Here is a 15551-nt window from a genome sequence, read left to right on the forward strand (position 1 = left end):
CTCCCTTTCCCCCAACCCTCCCTACCCCTACACCTGTCCGTGTACCCCCATCTCTGTATGTATACCCTACACCCACAACTCCTATCCTTCCCATTCCCCTCCCCACATCCTGACCTTTTTACTATGTATTGAAAATGACAATAAAGTTTATTAAAAAAAAAAAAAGATGTGATACTATCTCAACATCCTCTCAGTTTGGATTGAGACAGATTATTTTGCAGGAAAGCCTACTGAATATTCTCCAACTCTCAAATATTGGAGAATACTACACACCTTTTACTCCGTCGTGTTTTTTGCAGATTTTGCAAAATGCACAAAAGTGGTGCTTTTTTATCTTTATGGAGCTAAGCATAAACATGGAAAGCATGAATGAACAGCCTGGTTACAAACAATCAACCAATGCTACAATTTTTCCTAATCTATGCAACAAGTAACAGTTACTATTCTCCCCCTTTATAGATTATAAAGGAAATTTCCCAAAAGTCATGAGAAAATTGTTGAAATCTTTGAGGTCAACAAAAGAAAATCTTGCCATCTTGTGGTGAGAATATATATTGTTTCCATTAGTTCAGTTGCTAACCAAGGATAAACCATGACAGGATTTCCATCTCTAGATTCAATATTCCAAAAATAAATTATGTGTCATTACAATATCTCATGCAAATGAATCCTCTCAAGTGACTTGAGGATCCATGCTTCTGTACTTTTATTTATGGCACACAAATACTCTTGCCTTTTGTATTTCATATCCATGTGTTATTGGTTCTTGTTGGCACATCTTCTTAAACGCCAGGAAGGCAGTAGTGGTCGGAGGGCTAATCAATAAACAAATCTAACTATCTACCAGAGAAGGGAACTGCATGGGAGCCAAGGGTCCATTTTTCCTCCTCCCTCAGGCCACATCCTCCCAAATAATCTTATCTTACTTTGAATTCTTACCAAATGGTTAAACACTTGAGCTGGCAGGACTGAAGACTGACAGGTCAGAGGTACGAATCCAGGGAGAGTGCAGATGAGCTCCCTCTGTCAGCTCCAGCTCCCCATGTGGGGACATGAGAGAAGCCTCCCACAAGGATGATAAAACATCAAAACATGTGGGTATCCGCTGGGCAACATCCTTGCAGACAGCCAATTTTCTCACACCAGAAGTGACTTGCAGTTTCTCAAGTAACTCCTGACATGAAAAAAAAAACTGCAGATGAAATCACATCACTTTTGGTCACCATTTTGAGAAGGAAGAGAAGGCTGAGAGGAGACATAATTGCCATGTATAAATATGTGAAGGGGAGTCATAGGGATGAGTGAACAAGCTTATTTTCTGCTGCCCTCAGGACTAGGATGTGGAGTTTCAAACTACAGGAAAGTAGATTCCACCTGAACATTAGGAAGAACTTCCTAACAGTGAGAACTGTTCAGCAGTGGAACTCTCTGCCCCAGATTGTGGTGGAGGCTCCTACTTTTTAAAGGGAGGCTGGATGGCCATCTGTCGGGGATGCTTTGAATGCGATTTCTCTTGGCAGGGGATTGGACTGGATGGCCCATGAGGTCTCTTCCAACTCTATGATGCTATAATTCTGTGTCTTCAAAGAAAATAGAGACATTTAGAAATGTCAAGGTCTGTCTCTGCAAATCTGGAAATGCTTTTGGACATCATAAGTAACACAGTTCAATAATTGCTTACATTTGTGGTATTCACTCTTTTAATTGGACTTTTAAAAGGAAAACAATGGGCTGCCTTTGGTCCCATATTGCTAGAAATGCAGGGTATTAAATAAATGCACGTCAACCATTCTTTAACTTTCAACAATTGCAATTTCTTTAAGTTACATGATACAATCTGCATATTTCTTTCCCCTAGTTTGACGTCATGTTCTCCAGGTTTAATTACACTCTTTTATGATATGTTCTACATATAAATTAAATAGCGATGGAGATAAAATGCGTCTGGTATAAAATGCTACTGATCGACTCATTGCATTGTATTAACAGCAAGTAAAGAGAGGAAAGAGTGCCATCTAGTGAACACCAAAATTCATTGCATTTTAATTCTTGGAGAATTATGTATTTATTTATCATGTCAGGAGCAAATGAAACAGTTGTATTGCATTTTTAACAAACAAACAAAGCACAAAGTTTGCAAGCTTGGTAGTTGATTAAATATCCTTTGACCAGTATCTGTCCACTTGGAGTGCCTCTGGTGTTGCCGCAAGGAGGTCCTCCATTGTGCATGTAGCAGGGCTCAGGTTGCATCACAGCAGATGGTCTATAGTTTGCTCTTTTCCACACTCACATGTCATGGATTCCACTTTGTATCCCCATTTCTTAAAGTTGTCTCTGCATCTCGTGGTGCCACAGCGCCTTCCAAGTCGCCCAGTTTTCTGTGTGCCCAGGGGGGGAGTCTCTCATTTGGTATCAGCCATTGATTGAGGTTCTGGGTTTGAGCCTGCCACTTTTGGACTCTCGCTTGCTGAGATGTTTCAGCAAGTGTGTCTGTAGATCTTAGAAAACTATTTCTTGATTTAAGTCGTTGGCGTGCTGGCTGATACCCAAACAGGGGATGAGCTGGAGATGTCACTGCCTTGGTCCTTTCACTATTAGTTCCCGGTAGATGTCAGGTGGTGCAATACCAGCTAAACAGTGTAATTTCTCCAGTGGTGTAGGACGCAGACACCCTGTGATAATGCGGCATGTCTCATTAAGAGCCACATCCACTGTTTTAGTGTGGTGAGATGTATTCCACACTGGGCATGCATACTCAGCAGCAGAGTAGCAAAGCGCAAGGGCAGATGTCTTCGTTGTGTCTGGTTGTGATCCCCAGGTTGTGCCAGTCAGCTTTCGTATGATATTGTTTCTAGCACCTACTTTTTGCTTGATATTCAGGCAGTGCTTCTAGTAATCTTTGGATAGATCTGACCTACTTGGAGAATTGGGGGGGGGGGGGGGATAATAACTTGCTATTTTGGTTGTCCGCAAGAGCAGAATTTACTATCTGACCATCTGGTGCTCTAGTCATGGAAAATGATGGCATATACATGAAGGCTGATGCATGTTTTTATCAATTGAAGTAAAATAAATTTCCTGTATCAAAAAATTCCTCCCTAGGCCCTAATTTTGGCTTGGGGAGGAGTAAAAAAAAGTGTATATTTTGTGGCAAAATGTTAAGGTGGGGCCTCCAACTGTGAGAGTAATGCTCTCCATAGCCCAATGGCCATTTTGGGATACTTTTGAGCCAAAAGTTTGCTTTGTTCAAAGAAAGAAAAAACATATATACACCCAAAGCTAAAAGGTGTTTTATCCCTAAAGCAGAAATGACTTTACAGTTATATGGGGAAACTACCCTAAAATATAAACAGCAGAGCATCCAAAAACAAACAAGGTACAAAAGTTGAGCATCAGCTCATTAGCAAGCAGAACTGCCGTGTGATGTGGTTGTAAAGAATTCAGAGCTTGGGAGGCAAACATGCAGAGTCCAATCTTTTAAAAAATCACAAAAGGTTTATTTAGAATAATGAGAAATAACTGCATTTCTTAATAATCAAGAACTGGGTCTGAGCTACTCAACACCCATCTCTTCTAAGGTTTCAAAGAGAGGGGAAAACTACCAATCACTACATCTTTCTGACACACATGTAGAGAGAGATCTCAAAGCACACAGCACATACTCTCCATACTAAAGTGTAAGAAGGCAGTAGGTAAATTCAAAAAGGTGTGCAGTAGAAAAGTATCCATCTTAAACAACCAGTCAGAATTAGAGCAGAAAGAGAGAAAAAGACACATTCCCAACTGTCATACAGAAGACATGGGAGAAGGTAAACCCTTAGTCTATCTATAGCAGTGTTTCTCAACCTTCCTATTGCCGCGACCCCTTAATACAGTTCTTCGTGTTGTGGTGACACCCAACCATAAAATTATTTTCGTTGCTACTTCATATCTGTCATTTTGCTACTGTTATGAATTGTAATGTAAATATCTGATATGCAGGATGTATTTATATTCACAAATTTGGCACAAATACCCGATATGCCCAAATTTCCATACTGATGTAGGATTGGGGGGGGGGGGGTGTCATTTGGGAGTTGTAGTTGCTGGGATATATAGTTCACCTACATTCAAAGAGCATTTTGAACTCCACCAATGGAACTGAGCCAAACTAGGCACACAGAACTCCCATGACCAACAGAAAATACTGGAAGGATTTGGTGAGCACTGACCTTGTTTTTGAGTTGTAGTTCATCGCCATTCAGAGAGTACTGTGAACTCAAACAATGATAGATGTGGGCCAAAGTTGGCACAAATACTCAATATGTCCAAATGTGAATACTGAGGGAGTTTGGGGACAACAGACTTTGATATTTGGGAGTTGTAGTTGCTGGGGTTTATAGTTCACCTACAAAGAGCGAACCCCAACAATAGAATTGGGCCCACACAGAACCCCCGTGCCTTGGAGTGCCTCAGTGATGACAGCCTCCCTCCCACCTCACACATTCTTCCTTGCCTGCACATGTGCACCATGCTACCACATGTGTCAAGCACGCCTGCTCTCCCCTCCCTTCTTGGAGTCTCAGAAACAGCCCTCCCCTTGGCTGATAGGCCAGCCAGTCACAGAGGAGGGCTTTTGATGGGAGGATTCAAATCTGTTTCCAAAAAAAAAAGAGGACAGGAAGAGAGATCTTTAGCCTTCTCTGCCAAAGGGGTTCCTAAGACCATCAGAAAAATATGTTTTCTCATGGTCTTTGACGACCCCTCTGAAACCCCCTCGCAACCTCCCCAGGGGTCCCGACCCCCAGGTTGAGGAACACTGGTCTATACTAAGCTAATTAAACAGTTCCTCATTGAGGACTTGAGGTTTTGGCGGTGTGGGGTTGAATCCCAACAAGTCACTTCCAGTTTGATATAGAAGAGCTATTAAAAATGTCATCCCAGAGCATATGAACAAAGCTGACTGTTTCTAAATTTCTCTATGTATGACATATTGCTTTTATTTCACTTCCTAGGACTACAAATGCCAGTCTTATGGGTACAATGAACAGACCCCAAAAGATGTGGAAGAATAAAGATTTTATTGCATAAGAATACTTTTTAGGTTGCACATATTAATAAGGCATACTTTATCCCCATTAGTCACATTATAAAAAATATTTCTACTCAAAGATAAAGATTGTTCCATTTGCATTATTTATTTACCGTTTGTCTATTAAAGAAAGTAACAAAATTTCAAACAAGATTTGATTAAGAAGCTCTATTAGTAAAAACATTTGAAAATCAAAACCATTAAGTGCCTAGAAGCAGTCATCAAGCTGGCCCTTTTGTGATGTTCCCACAAAACACATCTGTAGGCATGGCAGGATGATGATGAAGACTTCTTCCAAAGACCTCAAAAATCCAGACAGTATCATACGGGATAATGAATTTATTTAGACAACCTGAACAGTATAAGACTTTATAGGTCATAATCCACACTTGGAACTGTGTTTGGAAATAGCCGGGGAGGCCATTGTAAACAAAGGGATTGTACTATTTGGAACTAGCTTCATCTGCAATCTGGCTTCAGCTAAAGTTTTTCAAAGGAACCCCATTAAAGTGCAGTCAACCCTCCCCTTTCACTATGGTTAGGGGCACAGGAACCCCATAAAAGTGCCATTTCTTTTTTTCCAGAGAGAACACTTCTCTAGGAATTTCTAGGTCAACTTGGGCAACTTCCTGGAATTTGACCACATTATTGAACTGGGAGGTCCGAGAGATTCTTAGAGAGAACATTTTAATTATATCCATGAGTAATCAAATCTTGCACAAATCAAACCTGCAGATGTAGAGGGTTGATATAGCTAAGGCATGAGTCACCACAGCCCGTCATATGATGCTATGAGCACATGCAGCTAGTGCTTCAACTGTGCAAGTATACGCGCCACCATAAGACACTTGATGGCCCTTGTGCTCGCTTCCAATTCTTGAATTTTACACTGTGGACCTACAATTTCCCAAGAGCAGGCCTCCATATAATGCATGTAATGTGTGTGTGTGTGTGGGGGGGGGGGGGGGTCCAATTATTTTGATATTTTTCTATTGCACTCACCCTTTGCAACACAGAATTATCACTCAACAAAAAGTGATGGAACAATAGTGATACTGGATTCATTGATGGGTTTTCCTGTCAATGGAAAGAGGTGACCCAAACACGATTCAAGAGCCATACGAGGGGAAAAACACAATGTCCTGTGGTAAGTCCCATCAATAGATGCATTTATCCTTTCATAGTTGTGTTTTATCAGCCTCATGTGATAAAGTCCTCCATGTTCTCCCAGTGTTAAACCCACTTAGCCCTAAAATCATTTCTCTCAAAGAAGCAACATATGCGCAGTCAAATACGGTTTCGAAAATCCCATCTTTTTGGTCCTCAGTCCTCTATAACTAAGGGTGCTCACATTTCATCTACATAAATAAATTTCATATATATGAAAATTCAACATTATTAAGGGCAAGCATTCTGCAGACCAGGATTCAAATTCCCGCTTGGCCATGGAGACTGTCATGTATTATGTTCTGCAGTTGATGGTGGTTGATGATGGAAGGGTTAATATAAGTCTTAGTTCTAAAGGGTTGAGTAATCTATAAGAGTTCATGGGTGAAAGCAATCAAGGGTGGAGGTATGCAAAAGATGGGTTGCAGCTGGGTGTTTCTGGATATAAGGAGCTAGTATTGGGACTGATCTTTGGGAGAAAAGTATTTGTCTTATTTTGGTGGTAGATGCTGCTGGTTTTTTCCCAGGTTTGTGGATTTTTGGTGTCCTGACCTGTCTTCTGAACCTTTGGAATCCTTGAACCTTTGGACTGGCTTTTGACTATGATATAGACTCTTGATCCCTGGACTTTGTTTATTGAACTCTCAGCGTTTAACCACTGGACTGGACCTTTTGACTATGGAGTTATCTTGAACCGGCAACAGTGTTTGCTGTTTTTGTTTTAAATTCTGTGGCTGAGTGCAATCTTTATGTTTTATATTTTGGACTTTTAAAACAGCCAGAATGTAAGAGCTGTTTTAATTAAATTGTTTCATACAAACTGGGTTTTTGTTTGGTTCATCTCTGCCTCTGTAAAGGCAGAGCCCTGGCATCGTGATAGTGACCACTGGCTGACTTTGGGCGAGTCATATTCTCTCAGCCTCAGAAGGAGACCAAAGCAATCTGCCTCTGAACTAATCTTGTTAATAAAACCATACAATTTCACCTCAGGGTGTCCCTAAATGAGAAACAATTCAAAAGCATAGAACAACAAGTGCCACCATGTGTGAGAACTGACCTTGCTATTATTACATTCAGTTTAATTGTTTATGGAGTTAGCAAACTTTTTACCACCCCATTCCATCCCATATAACAGTGAGTTAAACCGCTAAGCTGCAGAACGGAAGGTCCATGGGACAGGTGAGCTCCCGATGTTAGTCCCAGCTTCTACCAACCTAAAACGTTGAAAAAATGCAAATGTGAGATGAATAGGTACCGCTTCGGCAGGAAGGTAACAGTGCTCCATGCAGTCATGCCAGGCACATGACCTTGGAGACATCTACGGACAATGCCAGCTCTTAGGCTTAGAAATGGAGATGAGCACCGAACTTGACTAGACTTGATGTCAAGGGGAAACTTTTAGGAGGTCTCCCTGATCAGTTGGAGCAAAAGGAATTCTAAGTAAGAAAACCATAAAAGGAGGATGTGAAAACCCATCATCCATAATTATTCCTGAATAGCTCCATCTGTTTTCAATCAAAGATAAAGCCAGGTTCTGGAGGATAAAAAACTGACTTCTGGAATTCATCCTCCAAATCGTAGGCTGCAAGGAGCACTCGCTCTGCATCTTTTGCAAAGTTATCCAAGGCAGTGTGGAGCAGGTAATAGGCAGCTACAAAGGAGATGCCTCCAGCCACGAGGTTGTCCAAAAGGGGCACCCGGTCCTTCAGTAACCTAGCGGCCACCTTTCCATAAGTGGCCGCTTGACTCAGGATGACATGGACAGCATTCTCTGAGAGATCCCTCGCTAATGTTGAAGACACCAGGTTTTTTAGTTGAGAAGGGTCCTTTGAGGCGGTGAGGGCCAAGGCTCCCAGAGAGTCATCATCCAGCCCAAAACTCCTACGATAGGAGTCCAGGGTTTTGATGAGCATGGGGATGTTCAGATGGAAAGGGAGGCCGGGTAAAGCTGAGACAAAACAGGCCATCAAAGCCTTCTTCCAGATGTTCCCGCGCAGTGAAGCTTTTTTCTTCTGCACAGCTTCGGTAGTGACAGAAGGGAATGAAAGGAGCAAGACATGCCTCTTGTGGCCCTCCAGCTCCTCAGCGAGAGTGTTCTCCAAGCGCTGGAAGTCAAATCTGTGCAGCTCAAAGCTGGAGATCAAAAATATCTTGGGGGAGTCCAGACCTCCTTGCTTCAGCTGGCGGATGCAGTCTGCTTCAATCTCTCTGAGCACCTGGACCTCCTCAAATCTGGTCGGCCTTCGTTGTCGTGAAGCCCGAAGGTCAAGGTCAATCTTGGAACGCACGAAGTAGAAACGCTTGCCCATCGCGGCCACTGCACAGGCCAGCTTGGCATGGTTCTCCCGGAACCTCTCGGAGGCTATGATGATAAAGAAATCGTATCTCTCAAACCCCACCTGCTGCAGGTAGGTCTCGGCTTGGAAGCGTGGGGTGCCTGTCCCTGGCAAGTCCCAAATGTGGACTCTGGGCAGGCGAGGGTGTTCATAAGGCGTGGGTGAACAGGTGGTCTCCGTGACTCCAGTAGGGGCGGCACGGGGGTCTCCGTCATTAAGTCCCAGCAGCGCATTGATGAAGGTGGATTTTCCAGCACCCGATTCACCAGTCACTGCAACCTCAAGCGTTGTGGTCTCCATTGAATCCAGGAGCGACTGGACCTGATTGGAGACTTCCAGGACCACACGGGACTGGATGATGGTGCCCATCTCTCGGAGGTCCACTTCTTGGATTTCCATGATGTCTCTTCTGCTATATAAAGACAAAGGGCAAAAGGACATGAGTGGAGTTTCTGTTCGTTTTCCTACTCTCTTCTAAAACATAAGAACTACAAGATGGGACATTGTTTTGATGAGTATTTATTTAATTTATTGAATTGTGTTTTATTACAGCTGTTATTATTTTATTGATGTTAAAATTTATATTGTAATTGTGTTTTTGGTGGCATTGAATTTTTCCTTGTAAACCGCCTCGAGTCGCCAGAAGGCTGAGAGGGGCGGTATACAAATACAATAAATAAATAAATAAATTTTCAGAACTAATTAGAAAATGAAGGAGTTTCAGTTTCCATAAGGCAGGAAATAGGAAAGAGGTGTCACAGGTGTCCATCAAGTCATTTTAGTGCCTTTTGTCCTTTACAGATATTTTGCCCCCCACCCCAATACCTCTAGAGAAGCGTTTCTCAATGTGGGAGTCAGGACCCCGGGGGGGGGGGGTCACGGGGGGGGGGGTGAGAAACAATGCAGACTAATTCAACCATAAAAGTCAGCCATAGTAGAGCACCTGATGAACCAGTATATTATTTGAGAACACAGAAATGATGGACCTCTCTAACAACCACCATGTCAGACTACACAGAGAAGCTACTGAAATCCACAAGCATGTGGCCCTATGCTGGAGAACAAGGCCTATGAGGAGCGGCTTAAAGAGCTGGGCACGTTTAGCCTGAAGAAGAGGACGCTGAGAGAAGACATGATAGCCATGTATAAATATGTGAGAGGAAGTCATAGGGAGGAGAGAGCAAGCTTGTTTTCTGCTGCCCTGGAGACTAGGACGCAGAACAATGGCTTCAAACTACAAGAAAGGAGATTCCATCTGAACATGAGGAAGAACTTCCTGACTGTGAGAGCCATTCAGCAGTGGAACTCTCTGCCCCAGAGTGTGGTGGAGGCTCCGTCTTTGGAAACTTTTAAACAGAGGCTGGATGGCCATCCGTTGGTGGTGCTTTGAATGCAATTTTCCTGCTTCTAGGCAGGGGGTTAGACTGGATGGCCCATGACGTCTCTTCCAACTCTATGATTCTATGAAATTGCAAGGAAAGAAATTCCACCCAAATATTAGAAGGAATTTCCCGGTGGTAAAAGTTGTTCGACAGTGGACTATACTGCCTTCAAGTGTGGTGAAGTTTTTAAGCAGGAGACTGGATGGCCACCTGTTGGGAGGGCTTTGAGTGGGTCTTCGTGCTTGGCAGAAAGGGGTTGAACTGAATGGGCTTGTGGCCTCTTCCAACTCTACAATCTCAAATACAAGACTATATCTATTGGAAAGGCAACTCTTTCTCTGCACTGAGCCATGGTTTACAAGTGTGGTGGAGGCTCCTTCTTTGGAAGCGACAACGGAGGGTTGTTGTAGGTTCTTCGGGCTATATGGCCATGTTCTAGAGGCATTTTCACCCAACGTTTCGCCTGCATCTATGGCAAACATCCTCAGTACCTCTAATGATGCTTGCCATAGATGCATGCAAAACGTCAGGAGAAAATGCCTATATATGGCCATATAGCCCGAAAAAACCTACAACAACCTAGTGATTCTGGCCATGAAAGCCTTTGACAATACTTTTAAACAGAGGTTGGATGGCCATCCGTCGGTGGTGCTTTGAATGCAATTTTCCTGCTTCTAAGCAGGGGGTTAGACTGGATGACCCATGAAGTCTCTTCCAACTCTATAATTCTATGCTTCCAGTATTTTTTTTCAAAAAAAACCCCCCTCTAAAATCAGGACAGTAAATAATAAGCAACACTAAAAGAGCTGGGGAATTCCAGCAAGAAACAATCAGGTCAGCTAACTCCTCCCAACAATGATTCAAGGAATGGCCTTGAAGCTGCAATGCCATTCAATGCTAATCAAGGTGGCCAATTGCAACATTCATACCTGCCTCCAACTGACAAGAATTCTTTCTCCCACCTGTGACATTCCAGATATATAAACCTCACTGGCCTAGTTCCCAACAGACCTCACAACCTCTGAGGATGCCTGGGTGAAACGTCAGGAGAGAATGCTTCTGGAACATGGCCATACAGCCAGGAAAACTCACAGCAAGCCAGTGATTGTGACCATGAAAGCCTTCAACAACAGTAAATTTCTATTTATCCAAATCACCCAGAAAGTTGCTTGCAGTGGAAAGGAAACAGAATGTAAAACAGAAAGGAAGGGGGGGGGGTTCTAGCAAAACAGAGTGAGATGTTTTTAAAGCAGCCCAGTGTATTGTGCCTCCTTAAACCCACACTATTCTGGCCTTTGTGGGCTGGAAGCCAATGTTGCATTCCAGCCTTTATGATTATGAAGTCAAATGTTATGGGTTTTCTAGGTTGCCTTTCTCTATTTTGCTGATCAGTTTTCCCCCTTCCCTCCAGCCTTGCTTTCTCTCCATACTCACGAAATTCCCCCGAAGAGGAAAAGCAGGAAACAGCAGAATACTTTCGTCTGGAGGAAAGGAAAGAGAAACCATCACATGAAAAGAGGTGGAGCTACCAGGCAGGAAAACATGCTGTCCTCACAAAACAGCAGCCAATGGGAAGGAGGCATGCAAAGCCGGATCAAGGGAGAGGTAATCCAAAACAGCTCGCCCTCGGTGATCTACCTCTCAAACCGGTTCACAGCACAGAAAAGATGTTTGCAACCCAGGCTGCATTTAGCCTTCTTTTTGCAAAACAGGCAACAATCCGCCAATCAGATGAGGAAGTAAAGCGCGCCCCCTGGTGGCTTGTTGGGTTATTTCTCTGCTGTGAAGAAAGAGAAAGGCAGCAAAAGGAAAAGTCTGATGCTGATCATAGAATCAAAGAGTTGGAAGAGACCTCATGGACCATCCAGTCCAACCCCATTCTGCCAAGAGGCAGGAATATTGCATTCAAATCACCCCTGACAGATGGCCATCCAGCCTCTGTTTAAAAGCTTCCAAAGAAGGAGCCTCCACCACACTCCGGGCACAGAGTTCCACTGCTGAACAGCTCTCACAGTCAGGAAGTGCTTCCTCGTGTTCAGATGGAATCTCCTCTGTTGTAGTTTGAGGCCATTGTTCCGCGACCTAGTCTCCAGGGAAGCAGAAAACAAGCTTGCTCCCTCCTCCCTGTGGCTTCCTCTCACATATTTATACATGGCTATCTTATCTCCTCTCAGCCTTCTCTTCTTCAGGCTAAACATGCCCAGCTCGTTGAGCTGCTCCTCATAGGGCTTGTTCTCTAGACCCTTGATCATTTTAGTCGCCCTCCTCTGGACACATTCCAGCTTGTCAATATCTCTCTTGAATTGTGGTGCCCAGAATTGGACACAATATTCCAGGTGTGGTCTAACCAAAGCGGAATAGAGGGGTAGCATGACTTCCCTAGATCTAGACAATATGCTCCTATTGATGCAGGCCAAAATCCCATTGGCTTTTTTTGCCACCACATCACATTGTTGGCTCATGTTTAACTTGTTGTCCATGAGGACTTCAAGATCCTTTTCACACGTACTGCTCTCGAGCCAGGCATTGTCCCCCAATCTGTATCTTTGCATTTCGTTTTTCCTGCCAAAGTGGAGTATCTTGCATTTGTCACTGTTGAACTTCATTTTGTTAGGTTTGGCCCATCTCTCTAATCTGTCAAGATCGTTTTGAATTCTGCTCCTGTCCTCTGGAGTATTGGCTATCCCTCCCAATTTGGTGTTCAGCTCCCCTTCCTTTTTTCCTGCATGCATCGTGCACCAATATTGTAATTCAGTGTATTTTGACACCATTGTAAGTGCCATGGCTCAATGTTCTTCATCACTATGATACTTCACCTTGTTGATGGGAAGCTTCCCACCGGAGTGGAAATCATCTATTGGACAGATGGCAATGTGACGGCGCGTCAGGCTCCACTTGTATGTGAATGTACAGTTGAATTGTTTGGTTACCTATAGCTGTCAATCAATGTTATTTTGCACCGATTGAATTGCTCCCCCTGCTCAATTGTTTGGCTCCGCCCCTTCCCAGGGAAGAGGGCAGTGCTTTCTTTCCATTCTACCATCAAACATCTCAGCAAATGGACGTGAGAACGGCTTAACTCCAGTTAAGTCATCTCTCATCACCAATTCTTAAGTTTGTACTCTTAAGATTCATTCTTCATATCCAGCAAACCTGGACGACGTTGCAGAATCTTAAGCGCCCTCAACCCAGTCCACTGGCATCAAGAGGAAGACTTTGGCCTTCAATATAGGTCATTGGACTGGGGTTGTGAATGTTCAGGCTTTCACAGCCATTGGGAAAGAGAGAACTTGGAAAGCTTCTCAGCTGTAAAACTCCTTGGACCCAAGACTTCAGAGACTGTAACGTATATTTCTTTATCCCTTTTGAATATCAAGTTTATGCCCAAGGAAGATAACTTATTTGAACAATAAAGCTTATTTCGAGTTATCTATAGTGTCTTGATTTTGAGAGTTCCAGTTCTCTAAAGAAGGGCAAGAAGCAATCCCCTGGGGAAAGATGTCACGTCCATGTTTCTTTCACTAAGATCTATAGCCCCCAGGCGCGACAGCACAGGCAAGCAGAGGCGGCCCTAGATAATTTTCAACGGTAAGCAAACAGTATTTTGCCCCCCCCCCCCAACCAATCATTGATATATATTTTCTGTTTGTCGTGGGAGTTCTGTGTGCCATATTTGGTTCAATTCCATCATTTATTTATTTATTATTTATTTATTTGCTTTATTTCTATACCGCATTTCTCAACCTATAATAGGTGACTCAATGCGGTTTACACAATATTAATTACCACAACAATAACAATTAAAACACAGCATACCCAATAGCAAACACACAACCATTCATACAATGCCTCGATCGCAAACAAGATCCAGTCTCATATCCTTATGCCGTTCCTATGTTCAGTTTACCGTCATTCTGTGTACAATTGCGCTGATTAGCCAAACGCTTGCTCAAAAAGCCAGGTTTTGAGCTTCTTCCTAAATGCCAGCAACGAAGGGGCCTGTCTGATGTCGTTTGGTAGGGCATTCCATAACCGAGGGGCCACCACCGAGAAGGCCCTGTCTCTCGTTCCCGCCAGCCGTACCTGTGACGCAGGCGGAACCGAGAGCAGGGCCTCCCCGGACGATCTTAATGTCCGTGTCGGTTCATAGGAGGAGATGCGTTCGGAGAGGTAGGTGGGGCCGGAACCGTTTAGGGCTTTGTAGGCTAATGCCAGCACCTTGAATTGTGCCCGGTAGGGAATTGGCAGCCAGTGGAGCTGGCTCAACAGAGGAGTGGTATGCTCCCTGAGAGCTGCTCCTGTTAGCAACCTGGCTGCCGAGCGCTGGACCATCTGGAGCTTCCGGGCAGTCTTCAAGGGCAGCCCCACGTAGAGCGCGTTGCAGTAATCTATGCGGGATGTGACCAGAGCGTGGACTACCGTGGCCAAGTCCGACTTCCCGAGGTACGGGCGCAGCTGGCGCACGAGCCGAAGCTGTGCAAATGCTCCCCTGGCCACCGCTGAGACCTGAGGCTCCAGGCTCAGCGATGAATCCAGGGTCACACCCAAGCTGCGAACCTGCGTCTTCAGGGGGAGTGTAACCCCGTCCAACACAGGCTGTAACCCTATGCCCCGTTCGGCCTTTCGACTGACCAGGAGTGCCTCTGTCTTGTCTGGATTCAACTTCAATTTGTTCACCCTCATCCAGTCCGACACAGCAGCCAAGCACCGGTTCAGGACCTGAACAGCCTCCTTAGAAGTAGGTGGAAAGGAGTGACAGAGTTGGACATCATCTGCGTACAGATAACACCGCACCCCGAAACTCCGGATGATCTCTCCCAACGGCTTCATGTAGATGTTAAACAACATGGGGGACAGTATTGAACCCTGCGGGACCCCACAAGACAATGGTTGTGAGGACGAGCAGCTGTCCCCCATCAAGACCTTCTGGATACGACCCTCTAGGAAGGACCTGAGCCACTGTAAAACAGTGCCACCAAGGCCCATTCCCGCGAGGCGTCCCAGAAGGATACCGTGGTCATTGGTGGAGTTCAGAATGCTCTTTGATTGTAGGTGAACTATACATCCCAGTATAGTTTTGCTCCCTTGCCTGGACCACTTTGGGTCCGGAGGCGTGCCTGAAGACTGTGTGCACCAAAAGTCACCTCTTCTCCTGACTTTCTCCTCAGCCATTGGGACCGAGAGAGAGAGTGAGAGAGAGAGAGAGAGAGGTGGAGATGCTCACCTTTCCTGAAGGTAGGCGCAAAAACAAAGGAGGGAGCGGAGGTGGAAGATACCTCCAGCCGGAGGGGCTCTCTCTCTCGCGCACCCGGTGGCCGGGTGGAGGAGGAATGAGAGGGGCTAGGTGAAGCTCAAGGTCCCTGCCCCTTTGGGAAGAGGATCGCCCGGCAGCAAGGCAAGAAAGCAGAGGCTCCCCCCGGACTGCTAGGGCTGTTGTGAGCTGAGGGGGCGCTCCTCAAGTGGCAGTCGAGGGGCATTTACAGAGGCGCCTCTGCGCCCCTGGCAAAAAAAGTGTTCTGCGACTGCTTACTTCGCTTAATAGATGAGCCGCCCCTGCAGGCAAGCTATTTAACTTCAGCACACTGAAAGCTAAAA

The 15551-nt window shown here is 44.7% G+C and overlaps 1 protein-coding gene across 2 annotated transcripts; it reads right to left on the reverse strand.

The window, feature by feature from the left end:
• Positions 1-5041: 5041 nt before the first annotated feature.
• On the reverse strand, positions 5042-11670 carry LOC132780171 (interferon-inducible GTPase 5-like). Of its 2 annotated transcripts, none has more exons than XM_060783734.2 (2): positions 11391-11670; positions 5042-8983 (listed from the first exon to the last, which is right to left on the reverse strand). In XM_060783734.2, exon 2 carries the CDS (start codon positions 8971-8973, stop codon positions 7750-7752), a length of 1224 nt encoding a protein of 407 aa, XP_060639717.2. In that variant the 5' UTR covers positions 8974-8983; positions 11391-11670; the 3' UTR covers positions 5042-7749. The 2 variants fall into 2 exon arrangements, with proteins under 2 accessions (XP_060639717.2, XP_060639716.2); XM_060783733.2 differs by having other exon boundaries at positions 5042-8986.
• Positions 11671-15551: the final 3881 nt, after the last annotated feature.

The sequence above is a fragment of the Anolis sagrei genome, chromosome Y, assembly GCF_037176765.1.
Source record: "Anolis sagrei isolate rAnoSag1 chromosome Y, rAnoSag1.mat, whole genome shotgun sequence".
NCBI lineage: Eukaryota > Metazoa > Chordata > Lepidosauria > Squamata > Dactyloidae > Anolis > Anolis sagrei.